This window comes from Typopeltis vanoorti, chromosome 20 (genome assembly GCF_054136105.1).
Source record: "Typopeltis vanoorti isolate ZY-2024b chromosome 20, IOZ_Tvanoo_1.0, whole genome shotgun sequence".
Classification (NCBI taxonomy): Eukaryota; Metazoa; Arthropoda; class Arachnida; order Uropygi; family Thelyphonidae; genus Typopeltis; species Typopeltis vanoorti.
The window spans coordinates 57,539,589-57,567,294 of NC_143568.1; the positions used below are offsets into that span (position 1 = coordinate 57,539,589).

General features: G+C 33.8%; 1 protein-coding gene across 1 annotated transcript; it reads right to left on the reverse strand.

Moving 5' to 3' along the window:
• Window positions 1-6,623: 6,623 nt before the first annotated feature.
• On the reverse strand, window positions 6,624-27,275 carry LOC150095462 (zinc finger protein 367-like). Its single transcript, XM_090410683.1, has 4 exons — window positions 26,927-27,275; window positions 23,967-24,086; window positions 18,921-19,065; window positions 6,624-6,919 (listed from the first exon to the last, which is right to left on the reverse strand). Exons 1-4 carry the CDS (start codon window positions 27,273-27,275, stop codon window positions 6,694-6,696), a joined length of 840 nt encoding a protein of 279 aa, XP_090266809.1. The 3' UTR covers window positions 6,624-6,693.
• Window positions 27,276-27,706: the final 431 nt, after the last annotated feature.

Consider the following 27,706-nt stretch of genomic DNA (forward strand, 5'->3'; position numbering starts at 1 on the left):
TGATTGTCAGAGATACAAAAATATTTTGGGAAAATTTGGAGAAAAGAGCAAAGATAATAATAATGGCAAATACCTGTTGGATTTCTGCTCAGGACATGGACTGGTTATTACTAACACCATGTTCCAACATAAAAATGTGCACAAATTCACATGGAGAGAAGAGGCAAGGAATAAGAAAAGTCTCATTAACTATGTTATTGTTGATAGTGATGTTTTTTCCCTGGTGGAGGCCACCAGAGTATACAGAGGATTTGAAATTGATCACTATTTAGTCTTGAGCAGGATAACACTGAATTTCATATTGAAAAGAATAAGATGTAATAAAGTTTTAAAGCGAATAAAAGTTGAGCAACTGTCAGATGTGAACTGTAGACTAAATAGACTAAAATACACAAAGCTCATTGAAGAAAAAAATGAGAGTTTGAGAACATGAATCAAACCTTGGAGATGCAGTGGCAAGCCTTGAAGAAAGCCCTGATTGATTCAGCTAGAGAGGCATGTGGTGAAGTTGTCTGCAAGGATAGAAAAATCAGAACTCCATGGTGGACACAGGAAGTTAAAGAGGCAGTGAAGGAAAAGAAGAAAGCATATCAAATGTTCCTGGCAAATAAGTCAGCTTGTACTCTTAGAGAATACAGAGACAAACGTAAGAAAGCTAAACAAAAGTCATGGGAGGACTTTGGCAAGAACATAGAAAATAAATATCAAGAAGGTGGCAAAATATTCTGGAGGTTGTTGAAGAAGCTTAGAAATGGAGGAAAGAGAACTATAAAAAGAGTTAGAGATGACAAAGGTGACATGAAAATGGGAGAAAAAGATATCCTTGAAGTATGGAGTAACTACTTCGAAAAATTGCTAAATGAAACAAGCAGTGATATCACAGTGGTAAAAAACACTCAACAGGCACAGTCAGGAATACATATCCATACTTGAAGTAGAAAAAGCCATCAAATGCTTGAAATGCAGAAAGGCAGCAGGAATAGATGATATTCAACCAGAAATGCTGAAGTATGGTGGCATAAAAGTCTTACAGTAGCTGCAATGCATAGTTCAAAATGACTGGTCAGAGGGGAAAATTCCCGATGATTGGTGTTGTGCTCTCATAGTACCCATATATAAAAAGGGAAATAAAACTGAATGTGAGAATTACAGAGGTATTTCCCTACTGAGTGTTCCTGGCAAGATTTATGCAAGTATACTTGAGAAACGGTTGAGAAGAATTTTGGAAGAAAAGCTTGGTGAAAAACAAGCTGGATTAGGCTGTCAGGATCAGATCTTCACTTTACGACAAATTGTCGAGAAAGCATGGGAATATAACAAAGATCTGTATTTAAGTTTTGTCGATCGGGAAAAGGCATATGACAAGGTGCCAAGAGAGAAGCTATTCAATACGCTACAGTTATATGGTGTCAATGGGGCATTATATCAAGCAATACTTAGTCTTTATTTGAGTTGTAAGTCAGCAGTTAGAATTGAAGGAAGTACAGGAAGATGGTTTAAGGTTAAATCTGGTGTGAGACAAGGATGTACATTATCCCCTCTTTTATTCATTATCTATATGGATCACATTATGAAGGAAAGCAGTATTAAAAATGATATCAGAAATGGAGATGTTAATGTTAGCTCTTTGCTTTATGCGGACGATGTTATACTTCTAAATAAATCCGCTATAAGTTTGCAAGATTCTTTGACTAAATTGAATAACTGTTGTAATAGATATGGTATGAAGGTCAGCAATAAAAAGACAAAGACAATGAAAATGGGTAGAATAATTGAAAATGTCAACTTCATTGTGAACGGATAACCTGTGGAAAAGGTAAAACATTTCAGCTACTTAAGCACGATTTTTAGTGAAGATGGTAAATTAAATATGGAAATAGATAACAGAATCATCAAAGCTGATATGGTAGGAAGTCAATTGAATAAATTCATATGGAATAAGAGAGTAATTAGTTGGAACACTAAATTAGTTGTATACAAGATAGTGTTCAAACCAGTTTTAACTTATGGATCTGAGAGCTAGGTCAGAAGTAAAACGTTTGACCAAAGACTAGAGACCGCAGATATGAGAGTCCTGAGAAAGATTAGAGGCGTGAACAGATGGCATCAATGGCAATATCATATAAAAAACAAGGATATTAGGAAAGAACTTGACATTGTCAGCATCCAGGAATGCGTTAGCAGAGCTAATCTCAGGTAGTATGGTCACTTAAACAGAATGGGCAATGAAAGATTAGCAAAACAAGTGTTCTCTGCCAGGTTTGCAGGAAAACGACCCAGAGGAAGACCAAGATATAAGTGGACTGATACGGTGCAAAGTGCCTTAGACGACATCTTGACATGTAACAGACTGATCTGGAGGAAAATTGTAGATAAGAAGTTAGTAATGATGTAAATTTTTCATGTAGTACTATCATATCCTGTACACCCCTTGAGAATACTTGTCAGGAATTTGATGATGATGATGACGACTTAAGCCCAATTATATTTCTAGATGACATTGTATTGGAAATTAAACTCTATACAATTTTATGTTTATTATAAATAAAATGGAATTATCTTGAAAAATATTTTATTTCAACACTGTTAAGGCACATACAAATAAAAGCAGATATCTAGTCATTCACTGTCATAATTTGATAACAAGCTTTACACATTATCTGCATATTCATGCAGAAGACATTCCTAATATACAAAAATTACACTATTTACAATACATCTCATCAACTTTTAAAAAACGTTATTCCATTGCAAATTGATAGGACTAAAAACAGTTACCTTCTTGTAACTAAAACCATGAGCTACACAAGTGTCATTATTAAATACAGAATTACTACTTGAGTAACCTACTAATATACCAGCTCAAATTGTATACTCTATTTTTCAGCACTGCTGAGAAATTATATTTCCACTCAATTTTTTTAATTTTATTACACAACCACAGAAAATATATTAATATAAAAGAACAGATTCTATTACAGTTAGTTCACAACTAAAACTGGTTTTGATTTCAAGCAGTACTGTTAATAGCAATTAACAAGTCTCATAAAAATATCAATTTCCAAACCATGAATTACCATACCATGTGATTCATGGTATGGTGAGAAGTGACAGCTAGTATTAGTAATCATTCAAATAATTATAATACTCTGGCAGGAATGTACATGTTCATAGTCCATTTTGGAACCACTAAACAAGAAATGTTGATATTATAGGCTGTAAAATCAAAGATATAGAGCTATTATTACTCTACCAATATACATTCATAATAACCAAATCATTATTTAAAGCTATCCTTCCTCAATTTATTATACACATGAATTCACATGAATATAGTAATTCCTGCAAATATTTTAACCAGAGACTAATTGGTCATCATTAGTGCATCAGCATAATCACAAGGTGGAGCTACAACAAAGAATGTTAAATCCTATTTACAGAGCTGAGCCAAGTGCCAGATGCCACCTAGTGGTTGGGTTCATAAAATATGATTACAATTAAGTGCCAAATTTTAAATTGAGTGATTTGTAACTTCACCTTGTAATTATGCTGATGACTAATAATTTCTGGTTGAAATATTTGCAGTAATAATTACTATATTCTTGTGAATATGTGTGCATAATAAATGTTATTTATAATGGCATAAATTCCATTAAGAAATTTGTCCTTTCTCAAATTCGTATTCACGTGATTAAAAGTAAATTCCAACAAAGTCATTAAAATTGAAGTTATGTTATCACTGACATTCTTACTGCTAATAATTTGGGTGTTAAAAATAAACTAAATCAAAAGTGGGGGGGGGGGGAAACCATGTTTTTGATGCACATCTGTAGTTTTAATATCATTACAATAGAGAATCCAGATTGAGAAATACTGTCTGAAACATATGACAATATCAAAATAAGGCTGCTATTCAAGAGATTTCCTGTTAAATATAAATCATAAAAGCTTTATTTTGGCATTAAAATTCTTAAATAACTTAAAAGAAGGATAAATACTCATTTTTCAGAACCAAGTAACAAAAAAAAAAAAAAAAAAAAAAAAAAAAAAAAAAAAAACACTGTAATGTAATGTTTCAAAAGTAACTCTGCTATGACAAATTTGAATACAAGAGCAACCTGATGAACAATTTGAAATGACAGACCATCCAAGGGGTTTTATGTATTCATATTTCATTAGTGTTCTATATAAAAGGTAAACATACAGCCTACTGGACAGTTTGTCATCATTTAAGTAGTGTCATATGGCATTCTCGCATGCCAAAGGTAGTATTTGTATAAACTTACTTATATTAAGTTTCAAAGACAATGTTTCGCTGCATTAAAATATATACCCAGTACTGTTTTATCAACTATTAATTTAAATAATTTCCTCTTAAATTTCAAAAAAAAGAGAGGGGCATATTTGATATCAGCTTCAAAGCCATTTTTATACAAGTACTTCTTTCTATACTATAAACTCTCACTTTTGAAGAAAAAAAAATTACATATATGTGACTTTATACAATGTTACTGTATTGTCATCTAGAACAAATTCTCACTAAAAGAAATGAGAAGAACTGACCAATTTAGATAAACCATTCTCATTTTGCTACATATTTCAAGCTTTACTCAGGGGAAAAAAAAAGTTCTTGATATGTTAATACTCCGTGTGCTAAACCTGATAATGAAGTTATCTTCAAGAATTCTAAAAAAAAAAAAAGCATTATTTCAGGAGAGAGGATTTATGCTGGAATATAAAGAATATTCAGTTAATAATAATAAATTCAAGGTGCTGCACTTTAGGGTGCAGCGATATAATACTGTATCAGTGGTACTGTGTTTCAGGAAGAAGACGAGATTCGGGATCTGTGAGTTATGACTAACAGTGAAGATCAACTGTCAATCATTACTGCTATTATGATAAGGAGTACAATTACAAGCAGGGAAAAGGAAGTGGTTAAGCTATTGTATAAAACATTGGTCAAAGCTACACTAGCTTTCATTGTAACATCGAGACACTGGAGAGGGTCCAGAGATGAATAACCGACGACTTAGAATATCAGTTATGCAGAGGTTGAGAGAACATGAATTGCAGTTTTGTGGACAGGGATAAAAGAGATTTTACCATATTAATACAGAGAGGATTATAAAAAGAGTGGAGGGCAAGAGGTCATCACTGGAGGTTGCATAAAAGTAAAGTGAAGAAGGATGTGAGGAATAGAGCTTGCAAAAAAATCTGTTTCTCACATTAATTGGAGCATATTGCTAGAATGCAGGAAATGAGTCAAGTTCATATATTACTACTTAAGTTTATAATTATTCCATAATCATAAACTTTCATTTCATTTCAGTAATACTAGAGACTTTCTTCACTGCTAGAAAAATGTGCCATAAAATATTCAAAACACATATCCTTGAAATAAAACTTTTGATTATCTCATCATCTCACTTTTACATTAACAGAAACCAGGTATTAAGATATTCTATACTATATAATGGCAATCTTTGAGCTAAATAAACTTAATTTCATAACTATTAATGAACTACTATGCAGCTCATGGTTATAAAAAGGTTATTATACTTTAAGGACCTAATATGGTGCAATTTCTAATGTTTTAACAAGTACGTTGTACTGAAATATACAATACATAAAAATGAAATTTAGTAACAGACCCCACCTTCAATAATCCACTAAAATAGTTATAAAATCAACAGGTGGATGCTATTGATTTGCTTCTGTTCTCGCATAAAAGCTCAATATTTAAAAACAAACACCAAGATATTTTTAATCTGATTAAAATCTTGGTGCGAGTAAATTACAAAAATGACTAAAAATATTATATTACATTATATACACACCACTTCCAAGTATATTTTTATATGCACAGTTAATATACCAAGTGGGGAAAAAATTTACATCTTAAAAAAGATGAAGCATATTATGAAGTACATAATCTTGTGGAATACAATTCAATATATAAAGTATGAAAGACAAACCTTGACACTGGGGTGTAGCTCAATTAAGAAACATAAATAACAGAGGTACATGGAATTAAAATAGTTCCAAATGTTTTTTGTTTTCTTTAAAAAAAATAAAAGAATTTTCACAGAGTAACAAGATAAAAAATCAGAACTGGTGAAAACCAAAGTTGTGCATACCATTTATCATTCAATCATTCTGAAAGTGCAGATACAAGAGAATGTAACACTAGTAAAAAGATTAAGACGTTAAATAAATAGCATCTGTTCTAAAAAAAATAGTGTTAAAATATTTGATAAAAATAATTCCCTTTAAAAAAAAAACTTTAAGAAACCCAAACCTAGTTTTGCATAAGAAATCTTATATGAAATTCAGCCACAAGTTGAGATGCAAGAAAAAAAATGTCACTTATTTTATGATTTTGACTGCTCTGGAAATTATTATATGCATTAGTACTAAAATAATGGATATACCTGAATAATGATAAGCAATTCCAGCTGCCATTACAGACAATCAGAGATTAAAAGAGTAATCTCTTAATCTCTGATTAAGAGATTAAAAGAGTACCATCAAGACTGATTTTTCCATGATAAAAGCTCTCATCTGTACTGCATAAATAAAGAAAAGATTATAAATGTTTCTGTAACAAGGTCAGCAAGATATCTGGTAGTAAAGTGTAAATGTGTGTATACACACATATATATATGTATGTGTGGTGCATAACCAAAAAAATCAAAAATGATAATCACATGTTTGTGAAAGATCCAGAGGTGCGCTATCTTCTCGATACACAATTGAATTTGCTAATTGCATTAGTGCCATGGCACCCAACATTTTGTCATCATCAGCATTACAACTCATCATTCCATTAAGTTTCATTTCCTTTTCTTCATCTTCTTCCTTTAATTTGTTGTCACGCAGCCGGTAGGCTGACCTCTCTTGCTTTTCCTTATTGTATCTTAAAAGGGAGGAAAAAATTCACATCAATTTATAATATTTTTAAAAAAGAAGCCTACATAAAATGCATGACTATTCTGAATTCTATGTTTTGCATTATAATAACTTAAAAAGGAAAAAATGAATTTAAGGAAATCCCTTCAAAAAAAATTTTAATACAATATGTTCACTATTATACAAGGATTGTTTGAAAAGTTTGGTAAAAAAGTAAGTTGAACACATTTTTTTTGGAAAAAATCGCCTTTATTTCTCAACATAGTCTCCATCAAGGTCTACATATTTTGGTCCAGCGAGTTTCCAATTTCTTCATCCCATCTAAAAAGTAAAATTTGTCAAATTGTGCAAAATAGTCACTGATGGCCTTGATGACATCCTATTTCAAAGGTAAATCCCCACCACCACCACCAGAGCTGAATTTTTAAGTTTGGGAACAAGAAGTCACATGGGGCCAAGTCTGGAGAATACGGTGGAACCAATTTGAACTTCAATTTCTGCAATTTTACCATTGCGACGGCCGATGTGTTGTCTTGATGAAAGAGCACTTTTTTGTGCACCAATCTTGGTCATTTTTTTCTTCAGTTCTTCTTTTAATCAGTCCAACAATGATGCATAATAGACTCCTGTTATTGTCTTACCCTTTTTCAAATAGTCTATCATGATAATTCCTTGGGAATCCCAAAAAACAGTGGCCATCAGCTTCCCAAGCTGGCAAAACAGTCTTCGCTTTTTTCAGTGCTCTTTCAATGGTTATTGTCCACTTTTGACTGCTGCTTGAACTCAAGAATGTGATGGATCCAAGTTTCGTCTACAGTCATGAATCGACACAAAAAATTCTGCGAACTGTGATTAAACATCGCCAAACACTGCATTAAAATTCTTTTCGCATGCGTTTTTGATCGACAGTCAACAATTGCAGCACCCAATGCATGCACAGCTTTTTCATGTGCAATTTTTTGTGCAGGCTATTATACACCCATTCAGTTCAGATGCCTACAATCTCAGCAATCTCACGCCCTTTCACTCGGCAGTATTCCATAACGATACCATGGATTTTGTCAATCATTTCCTTCGTAGTGACCTCAGTCGGATGTCCAGAGCACGCTTCATCTTCGATGGACTTACGACCATGTTTAAACTCATTTATCCAAAAATAAATAGTCTTTAATGCTGGTGCAGAGTCCCCATACTGCATCTAATTAGGCTTTGATCTGCGCTGCCGTCCACTTCTTCAAATAAGTGTTTTATCACTGCATGAAACTCGTTTCTCTCCATTTTTATGAAAAACACAAATAGTCATTTTAAATGTTTGCCAAATGAGAACTATGTGTCGCACGTGGCTAAAATTTTGCCAGGGGTCATAAAGATGATATGTGTCAACACTGGTATGAATGAACAAATTGTGTTGTCGTCCACTGGAAATTTACCAAACTTTTCAAACAACCTTTGTAAGAGTCAGTTTATTAGATAAACTAACAGTATTTTTGGCCACTAGTTGTCTTCAAAATAACCTCAGAATTTGTGTTTAGTATTCTATCCTAAGCAGACAAATTCCTGCAATTCCACAGCATTCCATTCCTCATAACTATGACTATGACATTTATACCATGTCTTCTATGTCTAATTTGTTTTGTAAGAATAAAAAACAGCTTCTGAGGAGTGGGAGGAAGGAATCATACTATCCCTATGCAACCATTAGATTCAAATTCACAGCAAAATCCGGTAACTAAGTGAATTGGATCTCTCCATTAATCAATTATCATGCCCATTCCTTCATCATGTGTAAAAAGTTCTTCCAACAGTTCAGTTCTTCCCCTGAAGTAGGACTACAGGACACCAGGAAAACATGCCAGACCATCATCTGAGGTCCATGGCTTCATTACTGTTGTCAAATTCTCGTCCTTAGGCAGAAGACTAATTACAGAGACTGGATTCACACTTCACTAATTTTTCTCCAGTCTCTGGCATCCATGCTGATGCCCTTCCATCCAACTTAGCCAGGAATTCAGTGTTGTTCAACAAATGTTATGCTCCAGTGATCATCACCTGCCATAAACTAATCTAAACAGCATCTGATGCGTGGCTTATTCATATACTCTCCAATGCAATTCTCTGGTGGCCAAGTTGTATAATTGATTTCACTGTAGCACATCTTTTGAACTTCATCTTATCAATTCTTAATCTGCTTCTTCTATCAATTAGGTTTTTATGGGCAAATACTTGATATTAACTTACTGTTATGTTTACTAACCATTTTCAGTACACCTGTGAATGTTGAATGAGGTCAACAGTTTCAGTGCTACTCTTACTGATCTAGTTTCTACTGTTATCCACAATCTACAATTAGAACAAGGAATAACAGTTTACCTTTGGCAATTACCACCTATATGTGAACTTTTTTTTGTTTTTTCAATAAATTTTAGAATTGTCTGTTATTGTTTAATTGCCATTCTGTGATTTTGTAGTGATGATGCTTAAACTTAAGTGAAAATTATATGTTAATAAAGTTTTTACATGAGTTTTCCTCCATTTTTATAATTCTTTTAATTCATATGTGAACACTGTCTTCAGAAGATGTTGAAAGTTTATTTTTCACTTGGTTAGACTATAATAAATTTAGTTTAATCCTTTATCCAAGTGTGAGCAAACAAAGTTTGCTCGACTATCAAAACTAGTCTGGGTAGTGACCCTTCCCTTAATGCATAACATTATACATATCCGCAAGGAGATGTTTTGCATTATGGGAGATACTGAGATAGGAGTGATGTTAGCTTGCTCCACCTTTGCAACGAGTTTCCCGGTGTTGCACCACCTTACCCCAGTCCTGAAGATACTTTCAGGCGCAAACTTTGTTTGCTCACACTTGGATAAAGGATTAAACTAAATTTATTATATGTCTTCAGAAGACATTAGCTATAAACAGGCAAAAAAAAAATAGGCAACAGATAAATTGTCAATTAGTTGTGTTACTGGTGGATTCCATTTAGCATAAAGGTGTTTCTAGTTTCTGACCTACTGAGCATACATTATAACATGCTACAAATACAATTAAAAACTGAAGTAGCATCCATATTCAAAGTTTTGATTGGATTTTAACAGTATAGATGGGAACACAGATTAATAAGAAAATAACTATTTATTAACTTAACGCTAATATTTCGTTGGTATTATATCCAGCATCTTCAGAGCATACAAACAAAATTTATTAAATTAGCGAGACAACCGCAATCCGGTGTAACAGTGGGACTAGTATGAGTAATTGTAGCGTGCAACACAAAGACTAAAGTCCTAATTAGGCACCATCTAAGTTAAAAACAGATATTAATTGGTCTTCGGATGACTGTCTCCCAAATCTTTGGTAGATTTATACAGCCACACTTATTGAGGTTTGGAGTACGTTTCAGGGCTTCTGTGCAGTACTTTTGTTTTTTTCCAATTGATCCTGTGTGCAGGGGTATCCAAAGCATGGTCTGCCAGACCCAACTTGCCTTAACAAAAGTACCGGATATATTTTTTGTGTTCACCGAGGCAGTCCACAGTTCTATCCTGTCTGTCCATAGTAGGCTCGATGACATGAACAGGACACTTTATAGACTCCCGGATGCTATAAAGAAGATTATCTGTCCTTAGATGAACGGATGAGAGTTGCAAATTTCACATAAGGTTTAAATACAGTGCATACTTGGTGTTTGTTAAGCACCCTAGATATCTTTTCTGATGTGCCTTTAATGTATGGGATAGTGATAGTTTTGTTATAATCTTCTGTGGTAGATAGTGGGGAGCATTTAGTATTTTATTTATACTATGGGGATTATAGCCATTGGTCAGGAAGGTGTGACGCAGGTGAGAAAGTTCAGCAGTGAGAGCAATGTCATTGGAACAAATTGCTCTAGCTCTATGGGTTAGTGTTTTTAAGATACCATATTGTTGAGATGGGTGAAGGTTTGATTGTTTTTGTAAATATCTCCCTGTATGTGTGGGTTTTCTATAAACCGAGAATGATAAGGAACTTACTGGAAGACGTGTGATAAGTGTGTCCAGGAAGGGTAGACAGTCATTGGCTTCTAGTTCCATTGTAAAGTGGATTTTAGGGTGTTGGCTATTTAGATGCACTAAATATGTATTCAATGTGTCTGGGCCAAGTGGCCAAATAGCAAACACATCATCAACATGGTGTAGCCAGAAACTAGGTTTGAGAGGGGCTGTGTTGATAGCTAGCTTTTCCAGATGTTCTATGTACAAGTTGGCTGGGGGAATCCCATAGCTGTCCCACCTAATTGTTCATATATTACAGTACACGCAGGTCATTTTACATGGAAAGGGAAAATATACAAACAATTAGATGGGACAGCTACGGGATCCCCCCTTCTCTCCCCTTAACCAACTTCTACATAGGATAGCTGGAAAAGCTAGCTATCAACACAGCCCCTCTCAAACCTAGTCTCTGGCTACACTATGTTGATGATGATGATGTGTTTGCTATTTGGCTGCATGGCCCAGACACATTGAATACATATTTAGTGCATCTAAATAGCCAACACCCTAAAATCCACTTTACAATGGAAGTAGAAGTCAATGACTGCCTACCCTTCCTGGACACACTTATCACACGTCTTCCAGTAAGTTCCTTATCATTCTCGGTTTATAGAAAACCCACACATACAGGGAGATATTTACAAACACAATCAAACTGTCACTCTTCTCAACAATATGGTATCTTAAAAACACTAACCCATAGAGCTAGAGCAATTTGTTCCAATGACATTGCTCTCACTGCTGAACTTTCTCACCTGCGTCACACCTTCCTGACCAATGGCTATAATCTCCATAAGATAAATAAAATACTAAATGCTCCCCAAAAATCCCTCCCCACTATCTACCACAGAAGATTATAACAAAACTATCACTATCCCATACATTAAAGGCACATCAGAAAAGATATCTAGGGTGCTTAACAAACACTAAATATGCACTGTATTTAAACCTTATGTGATTTTTGCAACTCTCATCCGTTCACCTAAGGACAGATTCTCTTCTTTATAGCATCCGGGAGTCTATGAAGTGCCCTATTCATGTCATCGAGCCTACTATGGACAGACAGGAAGAACTGTGGACCGCCTCGGTGAACACAAAAAATATATCCGGCACTTTCGTTAAGGCAAGTCGGGTCTGGCAGACCATGCTTTGGATACCCCTCCACACAGGATCAATTGGAAAAAAACAAAAGTACTGCACAGAAGCCCTAAAACGTACTCCAAACCTCAACAAGTATGGCTGTATAAATCTACCAAAGATTTGGGAGACAGTCATCCAAAGACCAAATTAATATCTGTTTTTAACTTAGATGGTGCCTAATTAGGACTTTAGTCTTTGTGTTGCATGCTACAATTACTCATACTAGTCCCACTGTTACACTGGATTGCAGTCGTTTCGCTAATGTAACAAACTTTGTTTGTATGCTCTGAAGATGCTGAATATAATACCAGCAAAATATTACCGTTAATAAACAGTTATTTTCTTATCAATCTGTGTTCGCATCTATACCATTAAAATCCAATCAACGTGTGACGAACACATAAGGCTTTCCACACCATCCATATTCAATGTATCAGCAACATAATTTTACCAATGAATGCAACCAGAAATCCGCCTATTAATAAAGAGTTATCCAAGATTGGTGAATGAATTTTCAGTCTTTCTGAATTTATGCAATGAAAATTATTTACCTTATTTGCATTTTTTTTTTTTTTCATTTTTAAATCATCTCATTGACTGTCAAAATTACTTGATTATAGGCAGCCACCAATGAATTTATTAAAGTTTTATTTCCAACCAGGAGATCTCTCTTAGGTAACTAGCAAGTAAGTCCCTATAGATGGTTTAACCCCCCCCCTACACACACACACCCTCTCCCATGTGAGAAGTTAGTTTGCAGAAGATGCTTTTAAAGATATGCCTTGCTGCTGTTTTCAAAAGGTGAAGTAATTCCAATCTATGACAACAAGTGACACGGAGTATCTCTCACCTCTCGTTATAAATTTAAGCCTATCTAGCAATCGTAGGTTAATTTAAAACAAAATAGTCAAGAATTTTCAAACATTCTGCATAACTTGCAAGTCAACATGAATCTTACAAAAATCAAAATTACCATTAACAAAAAATAAAAAATAAATTTATATCTGTTTAGTTTTTGTTTGACTTTGGGTGGCTGAAACAAAAAAGACCAAAACTGGTGAGATCTTTCTGAGCAATAAATACAAAATGTTATATTCAGGCAATGACAATCAAGGAAAAGAAGGAGTAGCCATAGTATTCAACACAAAATACGAGGCTAATCTTCTTGAATGGCAGTCAGTCTCAAGTAGAGTAATGTGGGCAAATATGAGAATGGGGAACTGGACAATGAGACTTATTTGTGCCTATGGTCCCACAGAAGGTTCTACTAAGGTAGAAGTGGAGGAAATTTTTGAGGCTTTAGAAAAAGCAACTGACACAATGAAAAAGGAAAAGTTGGTCCTTGTTGGGGATATAAATAGTAGAGTAGGAAATGATTGTGAGACATACAAAAATATTTTGGGAAAATTTGGAGAAAAGAGCAAAGCTAATAATAATGGCAAATATCGGTTGGATTTCTGCTCAGGACATGGACTGGTTATTACTAACACCATGTTCCAACATAAAAATGTGCACAAATTCACATGGAGAGAAGAGGCTAGGAATAAGAAAAGTCTCATTGACTATGCTATTGTTGATAGTGATGTTCTCTCCCAGGTGCAGGACACCAGAGTGTACAGAGGATTTGAAATTGGAAGTGATCACTAGTTAGTCTTGAGCAGGATAAAATTGAATTTCATATTGAAAAGAATAACATGTAAGAAAGTTTTAAAGCGAATAAAAGTTGAGCAGCTCTCAGATGTGAACTGTAGACTAAAATACAGAAATATTATTGAAAAGAAAATGAAAGAGTTTGAGAACAGGAATCAAACCTTGGAGATTCAGTGGCAAACTCTGAAGGAAACATTGATTGATTCTGCCAGAGAGGCATGTGGTGAGGTTGTGTGCAAGGATAAAAAAATCAGAACTCCCTGGTGGACACAGGAAGTTAAAGAGGCAGTGAAGGAAAAGAAGAAAGCATATCAAAAGTTCCTGGCAAATAAGTCAGCTTTTACTCTTACAGAATACAGAGACAAATGTAAGAAAGCTAAACAGTGTGTAAAACTAGCTAAACAAAAGTCATGGGAGGACTTTGGCAAGAATATAGAAAATAAATATCAAGAAGGTGGCAAAATATTCTGGAGGTTGTTGAAGAAGCTTAGGAATGGAGGAAAGAGTGCTGTAAAAGGAATTAGAGATGATAAAGGTGACATGAAAACAGGAGAAAAAGATATCCTTGAAGTATGGAGTAATTAATTTGAAAAACTGCTAAATGAAACAAGCAGTGATGACAGCACAGTGATAAAAAACACTGACCAGGCATGCAGTCAGGAATACATATCCATACTTGAAGTAGAAAAAGCCATCAAAGGCTTGAAATGTGGAAAGGCAGCAGGAGTAGATGATATTCAACCAGAAATGCTGAAGTATGGTGGTATAAGAGTCTTACAGTGGCTGCACTGCATAGTTCAGAAAACCTGGACAGAAGGACGAATTCCTGATGATTGGAGTAGAGCTCTAATAGTACCCATATATAAAAAGGGAAATAAAACTGAATGTGAGAATTACAGAGGTATTTCCCTACTGAGTGTTCCTGGCAAGATCTATGCAAGTATATTTGAGAAACGGTTGAGAAGAATTGTGGAAGAAAAGCTTGCTGAAGAACAAGCTGGATTCAGGCCAAATAGAGGCTGACAGGATCAGATCTTCACTTTACAACAAATAGTCGAGAAAGCATGGGAATATAACAAAGATCTGTATTTAAGTTTTGTCGATTTGGAAAAGGCATATGACAAGGTGCCAAGAGAGAAGCTATTCAATACGCTGCAGTTATATGGTGTCAATGGGGCATTATATCAAGCAATACTTAGTCTTTATTTGAGTTGTGAGTCAGCAGTTAGAATTGAAGGAAGTACAGGAAGATGGTTTAATGTTAAATCTGGTGTGAGACAAGGGTGTACCTTATCCCCTCTGTTATTCATTATCTATATGGATCACATTATGAAGGAATGTGGTATTAAACCTGATATCAAAATTGGAAATGTTAATGTCAGCTCTTTGCTTTATGTGGATGATGTTATACTTCTAAATAAATCCGCTACAAGTCTGCAAGATTCTCTGACTAAATTGAATAGCTGTTGTAATAGATATGGTATGAAGGTCAGCAATAAAAAGACAAAGACAATGAAAATAGGCAGAATCATTGAAAATGTCAACTGTGTTGTGAATGGAGAACCTGTGGAAGAAGTAAAACATTTCAGCTACTTAGGCACAATTTTTACTGAAGATGGTAAACTAAATATAGAAATAGACAACAGAATCAGCAAAGCTGGTATCGTGGGAAGTCAATTGAATAAATTCATATGGAATAAGAAAGAAATTAATCGGAACACTAAATTAGCTGTATACAAGACTGTGTTCAAACCAATTTTAACTTATGGATCTGAGAGCTGGGTCAGAAGTAAAACACTTGACCAAAGACTAGAGACCACAGATATGAGAGTCCTGAGAAAGATTAGAGGCGTGAACAGATGGCATCAATGGCAATATCATATTAAAAATGAGGATATTAGGAAAGAACTTGACATTGTCAGCATCCAGGAATGCGTTAGCAGAGCTAATCTCAGATGGTATGGTCACTTAAATAGAATGGGAGAGGAAAGATTAGCAAAAGAAGTGTTCTCTGCCAGGTTGGCAGGAAAACGACCCAGAGGAAGACCAAGATATAGGTGGATTGATACGGTACAAAGTGCCTTAGACGATAGAAATATAAGATCTGATAATGTTGGAGTCTTGACAAGTAACAGACTGATTTGGAGGAAAATTGTAGATAGGAAGTTAGTAATGATGTAATTTTTTCATGTAGTACTGTCATATCCTGTACACCCCTTGAGGGGTACATGGCAGGAATTTGATGATGATGATGATGATAGTTTTTGTTTTATATTTGTCCATAACTAGGTGCACATTTGTAATATAGCAATGGCATAAGTTTATTTTTACAATATGAATTAGTCTAGTGTAATTGCATACTTGAACATTTTACATAATGAAGTATGTTTTAATAGTGTTATTTAAAAATAAATTATCTTGCAAAGACTAGTTGGATAGCAAATCGCATGACTGATGTCGAAATCTCACAATCGTTTTACTTTATGTTCATTTTTTATTAAGTGAAAAATTCATTAATGAGGAATAGTTTTGTTATAAGATAAAAGTAATCTTTAAAAACATGTGTGTTTGCATTTATTAATGCAAATGCATATATATACATACAATCAGTATTATCGGAACCACCACGTGGTAAAGCAGTAGAGTAAAGGAGACAATGTAGTTATAAGTAGTTAAATTGCTTACCATGATATAATCCTTATGGAATAACACAGAAATGCTTTATGTATATTACTATATGCTTGTTTATAGTAGGGTTTGTATGTCAAACTATTATTATACAATGTGCAAGCACTGTAGTAACATCAACTATCAACAAGTTTTGCTTTGAATCTTGGTAATGAGCATGTGTGCTAATTGTTTTTTAGAACAGCTGTTGCTAGGTAACAAGAATGCTAGTCAGCAAAGAGTAGGCAAGCAAGGAAGAAGCGCCAGACAGGTGAAATAAATTACCGGGCTAAGTTCTGTGACCTTGGAAAAATTTTAATATGCATGATTAACTACTCTCCAAGGAGGAATTGTGAAGTTTCAAAAGGCAAAATCAAGATGCTTAGACAGTGATTACTCACATTGAAGTTTAATGGAGAAAACACTTCGAAAGATAATTACCAACTAAATTTATGCTAATAAATTACTATGACAATATTTCACCTTGTTCACCAAAGCATCTTCATAGGTACAAAAAAATACAACTAAGCGGGTGGATTCATGCACCTTACTAGGAAGGCAAACACTGATAAGAAAGGCAGGATGATTCTACAGTCCTAACTGGCACCATCTATAGGTGCAGTAATGGAAATTTGATGATCTCAAAATAAATCTCCTATATTTTAGAAGTGATGATGCAACTGAATAGATTTGGTGAATGCTGTGACAGATTCTAGAAACAATCTTTGATTTGTATCTGTATACTTATATTCCTATATAAAAATGAGGTTTTCTAAATGTGATCCATACAAAGGAACAGATAATGTGTACCCTTGTCTAACACTTGACTTAACATCAAACCATCTTTAACTTTTAATAAACTGTAGGGATTTATCTTCAGAATGATGTAGTGAACAAACAAACATTACACAATGTCACAAGTTTCGAGCTTGGGAAAAAAATAAATAAATAAAAAATAAATCATGCCCAACAGAAATTTTACTTCAAATGCAATGGTACACTTCTTATTATGTGCACATGAAATGAACATGTTACAGGCTTGAACTTGGAAACTAACTAACTGAAAACCATGCATGAATAAGTCCTTCCACTTTGAAATGAACCAGAATACAGAACAGAACAAAAATGCATTGAAATTTAGGGAGGGGGGAAAATAGAAGGAAAAACTATTATCTATAATACATGTGGATTTGAATTTTTATGAATAAAATAATTTCATGCATGTAAAATATGCATGCTACAAGTTCACCCAGTAGATGATTTATCAATAACCTGTCCTTATTTCTACTTTTCCATAAAATGTTAAAAGAGGAGAAATAATTGTAAATATTGTAAGGAAGGTTTAAAAAAAATTTTTCCTCCTAGAAATTTTAGATCCATACATCAATGGATCTGATACGTTTTGTTCAGATCCAGATATATGGATTTAAACTTTCTTGGTAGCCTAGAAAAATATCATAATACATATATCAGTCAAACTTCTGCCTGAGATAAAGGGAAAAATACAGAACATAGCTGTAATAAAGAAAATTCCATTCTTAGAGCACCACATGAACTACATAAATGTGTATAAGCATGTGTATTGCATACATAAATATTTTTAGATGCTTCGTTTTTTTTTTTCACCATTTTCCTAGAAAGGCAAACAGGTTTATACTTATGTTATCAGAAACTTTATCGAGCAAGATTAGGTTAAGTTCACCCAACTTAGCTGATGAATTTATGTATTGATTATTTTTTTAATCTGAAAATCTTGGGTTTTTCTGCAGTTAAACAGGACATTAAAGATGTGCACCTTGTAAGGAGTAAATATGCCACTGACAAGCTCATTCGTTATATGACTAAAATAATGGTTAAAGCTATCTAAACTAGGCTTTAACACATACTAAGATAATCAATGTTAGCCAAAGTAACATTCTGAGTATCAGAATTAAGAATTATCAATACGTTAGCACAAGAAAAGTATATTTAATATATTGCCAGATATTTCAATTTGAAAATAACAAACTATCATCAGTGGCTTGACAGGAAACAGTCTTTTACAAGGTAGAATACACACAATTGATAATTCAAAATTAGAATGAGCTGTGTGATGTTACATCACTAATCACGATATCATTTCACTGGAAAAAAAAAACATCACGCAGCTTGTTCTAATTTTGAATGATCAATTGTTTGTATTCTACCTTGTAAAAGACTGTTTCCTGTCAAGCCACTGATGATAGTTTGTTATTTTCAAACTGAAATATCTGGCAATATATTAAATATACTTTTCCTGTGCTAATGTGTTGATAATTCTTAATTTCATGTCACAAGTTTCTCTCAAAAGTTGAGTATCAGAATGTCATCATTCAGAAAACTGTGTTGTCTGAATGTTGAGGAGACATTTATTGTGATAAGGTGAAAAACAATTCATTGCTATATTAGTACTGCATCTGCACAAAATGATAATTAGAGGTTATACCTGATAAAGGATATTAATTCAAAATGTCCAAATACATATTCATACTTACTTTTGTAACCAGCCAACAACAGCTTCACTTTTATTCTCATTATTTGATAGGGAAATATCTAGAGGACCATTGTCATCCCTCAGAAGTGCAGCTCTTGGATGTTCTGGACAATGCCTATTTGCATGTGTGAAACGACTTTTGCAACCTGGAGAAAAATTTAAGCTTTTATGAAAACATGATTAAGTTTTTATAGATTAGCACTCCAAGAAACTGCTTCAATATGCAATCTACACTGTATATTATAGGGTTAACAAATTACAAATAACTAAAATTTATATTAAATATATCTATTTAAAACAAATTCTGCCTAACAAGAAAAAAAAAAAATTTATTTTCTGGGTTACAGCTAGTGCCAGTTTAGTCTTAACAGAACCGCTAGTTCCATAAATCCCCCCCCTTTTTTTTTTGCAATTCATCTTTAAATCCTTAATTATTATCATTATTACATGACACCTCTAGGGAGTCCAAAGACTCATTGAGGGAGGGCATCTATTCTACAGCTCTTGTCTCCACCAAATACACCAATGCCATCTACCACCCACCACTAGCATTTCCACAGACAATCACAAACATCCATACCCACGGTGGGATTTGAACCTGCAGCCTTTTGGCTGGAGAGTGGATACGCTAACCACTCTGCCAACCAGGCCGGGTTAATATTATACACATAATTATTCCACATTATACATTCCCTGTTAAAAGATTGCTTCCATTATGGTGTATTAATCACATGATAGTCCACACGGTTAGCCTAGTGGCTGTGCGCTTCACAACCATATGACTGGGGAAGGAGTGTCCCAGGTTCGATTCCCATCGAAGACGTGAGAAATTTGAGGATCTTCCTCAGCCATAGCCAAGTTAGCCAGTCTTGGGCACGGGCAGTAGGTTTTTTTCCACCAGTTTATCTGGCGTTTTTCGGTGGGATTTGAACCTGCAGCCTTTTGGCTGGAGAGTGGATACGCTAACCACTCTGCCAACCAGGCCGGGTTAATATTATACACATAATTATTCCACATTATACATTCCCTGTTAAAAGATTGCTTCCATTATGGTGTATTAATCACATGATAGTCCACACGGTTAGCCTAGTGGCTGTGCGCTTCACAACCATATGACTGGGGAAGGAGTGTCCCAGGTTCGATTCCCATCGAAGACGTGAGAAATTTGAGGATCTTCCTCAGCCATAGCCAAGTTAGCCAGTCTTGGGCACGGGCAGTAGGTTTTTTTCCACCAGTTTATCTGGCGTTTTTCATCCTGCAAGCAGGCAAACCAGCCCCGTGAACACACACGGATCTACAGCCATAAATACTTAACCCCCCCCATGAGGGGGCTCAACTCGCCCCAATAGGGGCGAAGGAGAAAAAGGGAAGAAATTCCATACGAATAAATAAATCATATGATACAATATCTTTCATCTACTGCATTTTAATTATTTAAATGGTATAACACCAAAAACAATGTAATTTATTAAGCTTCTATTTTAATTTCAAATAACTGTTATTGGAACATTAAAAAAAATAAAAATATAAAAATTGTGCAAGACAGGAGCATTAACAATAATGCTGGCCTGCTTTGATGACAGAGTACTCACTCTCCAAAAACAGGCTATGGGTTCAAATCTCACCTTGGGCATGAATATTTGAGAATGTATTAAAGTTGCTAGATGAATTTTGTTGCTCATTACTACTATGCATATTAAAGCTCATTACTAACAGTGAAAAGTTTCACTGTTTAGTCTCTAGAGCAGGTTTTCTGAAGATCTCTTTTGGCACACCGTAGGTTTGTAATATTTCATGGATGGATTTCACATTAAAAAAAAAACTGGAAACAGTTCAAAATTGCAACAGACAAAGAACTCATGTGCTAGGGCACTAGCTAGATTTGGGTTTAAAACAGTTTACAGCAGATGGGCTTAAAGGTGGCCTTAAAATGACTGTCACCCATATTTTTGGTAAACAAATGCAGATTCACCGAAGATGCTGACTCAAAGCAATCTCAGATTTGTAATGCTCTCTCTCTCTGAAGCACCATCAATGACAGTATATTTCAATAGAAGGCAACACATGGAATGTATTACTAAAAGCTGTAAAAACTGTGATTAAATATAAAACAATTTACTACAAACTATTAGGTGAATTCTATTAGATCTTTATATAATAGCCTCTGTAATAATCCAATAAAGCTGCTTTACAAATACTATATCACCTCTTTACTCCTATCAATCAAACTTTGCAATTTCAATCCAGAGATGATGACAAGCCTTTGTCACCATCTCTGGATCTTCTTGAATGTTTCCACATCACAATGAAAATCAGGTGACTAAATCTGAGCAAAATAGTCAATGTGTGGCTGACCAATGCTTTATATAGTGGTACAGCCACTGCCTTATATTTATCAATGTACTCCTTATAGCAGATATAATGTGCAGTTTTTTGCACCACTTGCAGTGTACCCTCTAAACTTCAGCCAATTGTCAGCTATCACCAGATCTCAAGTCTCATCGACACTTCCTGAGGTACAGTTTCATCAATACAGTATATACATAGCCTTATATCTTCTGCACTCCAAAGCAATTATTAATATTAAAACTATAACCCAATTCATTTGTTCAAGCTAAAAATCTATTCAGATCTTCCTGAAGGGAATTATAATCTGAAATGCTCCTTATAATTTTACCTACCTTTGTCATCAAGAAACAACTGAAAATCTCCAGTCAATCAACATGAAACATCACTAAATAAGTTGAATAGTGAGTGACCCAAGAACAGATTCCTGGGAGACAACACTGGTAACTTTTTTTGAAACAATGCTCCATCATATACAACTTGCTGGTATCATTAAAAGAATGAATCCCTAACCTATATAACCAATCAATTATCCATTCCACCTGCTGTGCAGCTTATACACCACCTATCACAAAGTACTCTAATAAATGCCTTTGCCAACACCAAGAATATCACTATGTATGTATGATCCCTTATCCAACACATTCGTCGCCACCATAAATACAGACTGCTCATGTAATTATGCCTATGATAACAATGTAAAAATAATCATAATTTAAAATTCTGAATATTTTACGTATTGTTTATTAGTTTTAGTTTCATAACACGCATTGTCGGCACTTGCAATGTGCCAGTTATTGAAATTGTTTTGTCAAAATGAAATGTAAAAAAAAAAAAAAAAAAAAAAAAAAAAAAAAAAAAAAAAAATTGATGTACTTACCAGATTTGAATAGTTGTGTTACTTTAAAGGAATTTTATTGTAGTTTAGAATTATTAAGTGTTTGTGCTATTTAAAGACATTCTCATGTCGCTAACGGAGACACCGTGTCAGCCATTGTATTTAGTTTTTCGCTTGAGAAGTTTGATGTGTGATTGACAGCTGACAAGAACAGCATACGGGAGTAAACAAGCGGAGTGTTCGGAGAGAAAATTAGAACACAAGCTGGCAGATATTTAGATTCGGAGGAATTTTGTTTTTTTTATGTGACAGTCGGAGGAAAATCAATAGTACATTCCAAAAAAGGAATCATGGAACTATGAAGTTTAAAGGGAATAAGTATTGATAAATAAAATGGAAATATTGCTACAGGTATTTTAAAAAGAATATTGGAGGAAACGCTAATTAGAAGATTAGTAGTAGATTCCAAAAAGGGGATCGTAGAACTGTGAATTCTTTTAAAGTTCCATGATTCCTTTTTTGGAATATACTATTGATAGAGTTAAGACTGTCAATAAGCATTAGTGAATAAAAGAAGAAATTGTTATTTACGTTCTAAAGGAATGTTCGAGACTCTGATTAGGAAGTTTCATCTGTATTAAGGATGCCGGATCAAACTATCATTTCTACTAAAAAGGAGACAGAATTGAATCAGGAAGAATTAATGTGTGCTACATGAGTGATGAGAAAGGATTCTGTGAAAATGAAGAATAAAGTCATATATCTTCGAAAAAGGGCCTTGACACAGAGAGAAACTGGCTATGAACATTTTGTCATTGTGAAAACGAAGTGTTTAGTCCAGTCTTAAGTGTAAGTTTATTTTTAAAAAGGCCTTTGATCCAATTAAATTTGTAGTTAGTTATGTAATATTGTTTGAAGTGTATATATATTGTTTTGGTTATATTAAATGTATTTATTTTGTATTTTGGTCTTGAGTCAGTGATTTTTGGATTCTGAAAGAAATAGTAAAAAAGAGGTCATTGCACCAATCGGAGTGAACCCTTGTGCATATAATATATAGGTACACTCGGAAATAAATAAAAAATAATAATTATTAGAAAAAGAGATTAAGTAAAATAAATAAAAATCCTATATTTAAACAATGGTGCAGCTGGTAGGATTAATATTATGATAATATCCAACATATTAAAATCTCTAATATTAACAGACTGATTTGGAGGAAAATTGTAGATAGGAAGTTAGTAATGATGTAATTTTTTCATGTAGTACTATCGTATCCTGTACACCCCTTGAGGGTACATGGCAGGAATATGATGATGATGATAATATTAACAACATCTCTTTAACAACATTAACAACATCCTAACCTTAGCTGCAATTCAAAACCCATTTTTCAGTATTTCCAAAAAAATTCATCCTGCGATGCTATGTTCATTTTATATTTACAAATATGTGGAGTAAGAAATTTCTGACAGTTCTCCAAGCCTGTACGATTTTTCATATCCAACTATATCCAAAGCATACTTTTCCCCTTTACAAAATCTGACTCGGGGAAAAATAAAATGTGATAAACTTCTTTCTTTTTATACCAATTACTGCTTCTCCCATCATCCACTCTTCCTTTATATCTTTTTGTTCCATCTGACTCTAGCTACTCATGGATCCACACTTTCAGATTCAAAATATAATTTGATATAATTCAAAATAATTTGAATAATTTGACAATTCAGATGCAGTGTGCTCCTCAATTTTATCCCCCCCCCCTTAAACATTAATATTTACTTGTGTAAATTAATATTAAGCATATAAACATACAAAATACGTTATGTAATTTACTGGGTTAATAGGTTATATAATTATTACCTGCAGCTGAACATGCAAATGGTTTTTCTCCTGTATGAAGCCTCTGATGAGTCTTTAATTGGCCACTCTGTGCAAAAGCTTTACCACAGTCAGGAAAATCACATATGTAAGGTCGTTCACCTGTAAAAAAAAAAAAAGTAGTTAAACATGCAGAAAAATGTTTACTAACAAAACTATTATTAATATACAGACAAATCGGCCCTTCAGTACACACGCAATTTACAGACAAAAAATACTAGTTGTGGTGGCGGTGGACGGTAGATGGCGTTGATTGGAGATGATTTGTAGTAGAGGTCTGGTGTAGTGGTTGAAACAGTTGTAGTTGTCCTCTCACGATGAGTCTTTGGACTCCTTGGAGGTATCAGGAATAATAATAAAAAAAAGGAAAATTCATCTTTTTAATGTAAATGATTCTTCTAATAGACCATATCTCTGCTTTTAAATTGTGTCAAACATAGAATCAATTAAGTTTAATATGAATGAGCATTAATAATTTTCTTTTTGTAAAATTGAGTAAATATTTCTGCCATCCACCAGGAGACTCAAGTCCATCATGAGTGCTGATGTATTAACTCTCAAACTTAAAAAAAAATGTGCTAGACCATATGTTTTTGAGTGAAAAACTGGAGTGCCTGAAAAAAAAAAAACACCCAAATATCAAAGCTAAGCCATATGCTGGCACCACAATAGTAACAATAATATCTTGCTAAATTCTCAAGAATAGGATGATTTTCACTCCCTACATAATTTCTTCTCATACATACAACAAAAACAATATTAACATGTCCACTGGTACTGATTACATAATATCAAATCACTATTTCTCTTTAAATATTCACACAGACTACCCATATCTGCCACTCCAAATTTTTCAATAATATACCTAACATCTCTTACTAGTTAATTACCTGATGTTCAAAACACACTAAACCATGATAATTAGCAGCAATGCCAACTATTGAACAACATACCTGGGGAAAATTATACTACTCCATAATAATCCTCTTTATTACTAATATTAGATGACATGAATTGGTTCTATATCAACTCACATTTTTATTTCTTTAAATTTATGCTTTTATTTACCAAATATCCACCCATAACATTGCATTTTTAAGCTATTCACACTGTCCATATTCACTAAAAGAGAAACCATTCTAAAAATTTTCAAAGTGGAGAGGAAAAAAAGGAAATTGGCACCTTCATATTACTTTCCTATGTCCCTTAGTAGATCCACATTCAGCCCAGTGAAAATGTAGATAAGATATCTACATTTGTTATAGCCTAATTTATAAACTTTCCACAAAAAAAAAAACCCCTTTCTCTGTTAAGCTCCACAAATGGCTGTTTACCAACTCAATATTCCTAATTTAATACTGCAGTACACTTAAATATCAGTTCAATATCTACTAAATATCTACTAAAAACCAGCAGCATCTGCATGAAAAAAGCAATATCACTATAAGAAAAAAGGCTGAACTAACTCGTTAAAGGTTTATTTTTTTCATAAGAAAACAAATTTCATAGTAAAAAAAAATCATTTCATTGCTGTACAGAAACAGGAAAAGATACAGAATGATCCATAGTAAAACTAGATACTTAAAGAATATTTTCTTATTTTCTTATTCCCAAACATATGCAAGATTATTCTAAAGCTGGATCAATAATTTACAAAGCATGCAGAAAAGCAGCAGGAAAAGAACAAAATATAGTATTTATTTTCAACATCATAGTTTATTTAGATATGAACAAGGAAATATTAGCATATCAGTATTTCTCATGTCTATAATGACCTATTAAATGAAGGCAAGCCAAGTTACTCTATTTGTGACAAATGTCCGAGGGTACTTGAGTCATCTTCAAAAAGCATTTTGCTTAAGTATTATCGAAACTATTTTTCTTGGACTTCCTCTTCCTGTGTTCATTAGCTGATCCATAAAGCAAGAGTAGCAAACATAGGCAAGGATGGATGTCTTAGTCATGTGCAATACACCTCACCTGACCAACTTTTCTGAATTTTTTTTCTATTTGAGGTCTTTGCTGGCTTACTGCAAGAATGACAGTATTGGAATCTTGCCATATATGTCCTAATACTCGTCGAAAGGATGCATAATGGAGGTGCAGGATCAGTAAGAGTTATGTAACAGTTTTGTTCAGATACCCTATAACTCAAATTTATTGAATTCAGAATGCTTGGTTACCAATATATTTATCATTGATTCAATAAAGCCCAAAGTAACTTAGTGTGTTCGACCTTCATTGACAATAATATTCTCACTCTCAACAGTACTTACTTGAAAACAACATGCTAAGTATTACAATGAATTTTTTTTAAAATTATCAATTAGAGAATCTATAAGCTATGTCATAAAAAAAAAATTATTTCAAGATGAGTTGCATGCTGCTATCTTTCAGAAATAAATAAAAAGCTTAAAAATTATTTTTGAAGATGCAAATCTGTAGCGCTTACATATCCAAGTATAGGCTAAGATGAAAACATAATTCCATTAATTCTGGGTAATGCATATCGCCTATACTAAGATTAATTAGTGATGTTTACTGAGAAAGTAACAAGTTATGCAGACCTAGAGTAACATTTAATAAAACATCACCAATGAATGAACAATTTAAACATAACTTCCGTAAAAGCTTATATCTGAATAATTTACACATCTTAAATTTCTTCCATTAAGTATCATATTTCTCCTCTAAATTTAAACAAGCAGAAATCACTAATAAAATTCGCTAATTGTTCGTCTTTAATTTACATTTTATATTAAAGGACACTGTTGGTGTTATGTATTTTAAATATCCAGTTTATGTAAATAGCAAGTTTTTGTTGACCACCAAACCATTTTATGACAGGCACGTTTCAGTATTTACTAAATCTTTAATTAAAATATCAGTAAATATTAAAACATTTACAGATATAATTTATCAATGACGTAATTCATACCTACCAGTGTGTGTTCGCAAGTGTGCCTGAAGTGATTTTTCTCTAGGAAAAACACGTTTACACCACTGGCATTTAATTGAACTCATCGAAGTTCTACCTTCAGAAATCAAGCTTGTAATAGCATCAAGCCTTGGCCTTCCTCTTCGAATTGCATCTTTGGATTCTTTTGAAAGAAACCTATCTGGGGAACCACAAGAACTTCCAGGACTTAACTGAATCATGCTTGCACCTTCACTCCAATTCCAAGGATACATAGGATCTTTAATTGGTGGGCTGCATGGCAAATTTTCATCTCTTTTTCTCCGTTTTGGAGTTACTGGTACACTCAACGTAGTTCCAAAGTTTGTTTCCATTCCTTATATTTGTAAAATATACCTAGTTTGACTAAATAAATATGGCAAATGTATAAATATCTATAGTTAAAAGGCTAATACCTCCAGCTTCAGAACCGCAATAATACACTTGACTGAAATGCCGCCAAAGGCGAGAACAAAATTTCCCGCCTGCCAAGGGCATGATGGGAAAAAAAGTTAAGATACAGTTTAGGAAGTCCATACTCTCTATAAATGCACTTATTCAATCAAAATCAAAATATATCGATATTAAAATAATTAATTCTTTCTTGTTAATTATAATGTAAATATGTTGACAAATAATAGCTGAAAGAATCATCTTTTGTAATATATCAGGTTATGCCACTAGGGCGCGTAACTAAAAGTACGAGTACTCATTCCCTAGTTAAATTGGAAGAACGGAAGAAAGATTAGCCTGAAATATTGATGGT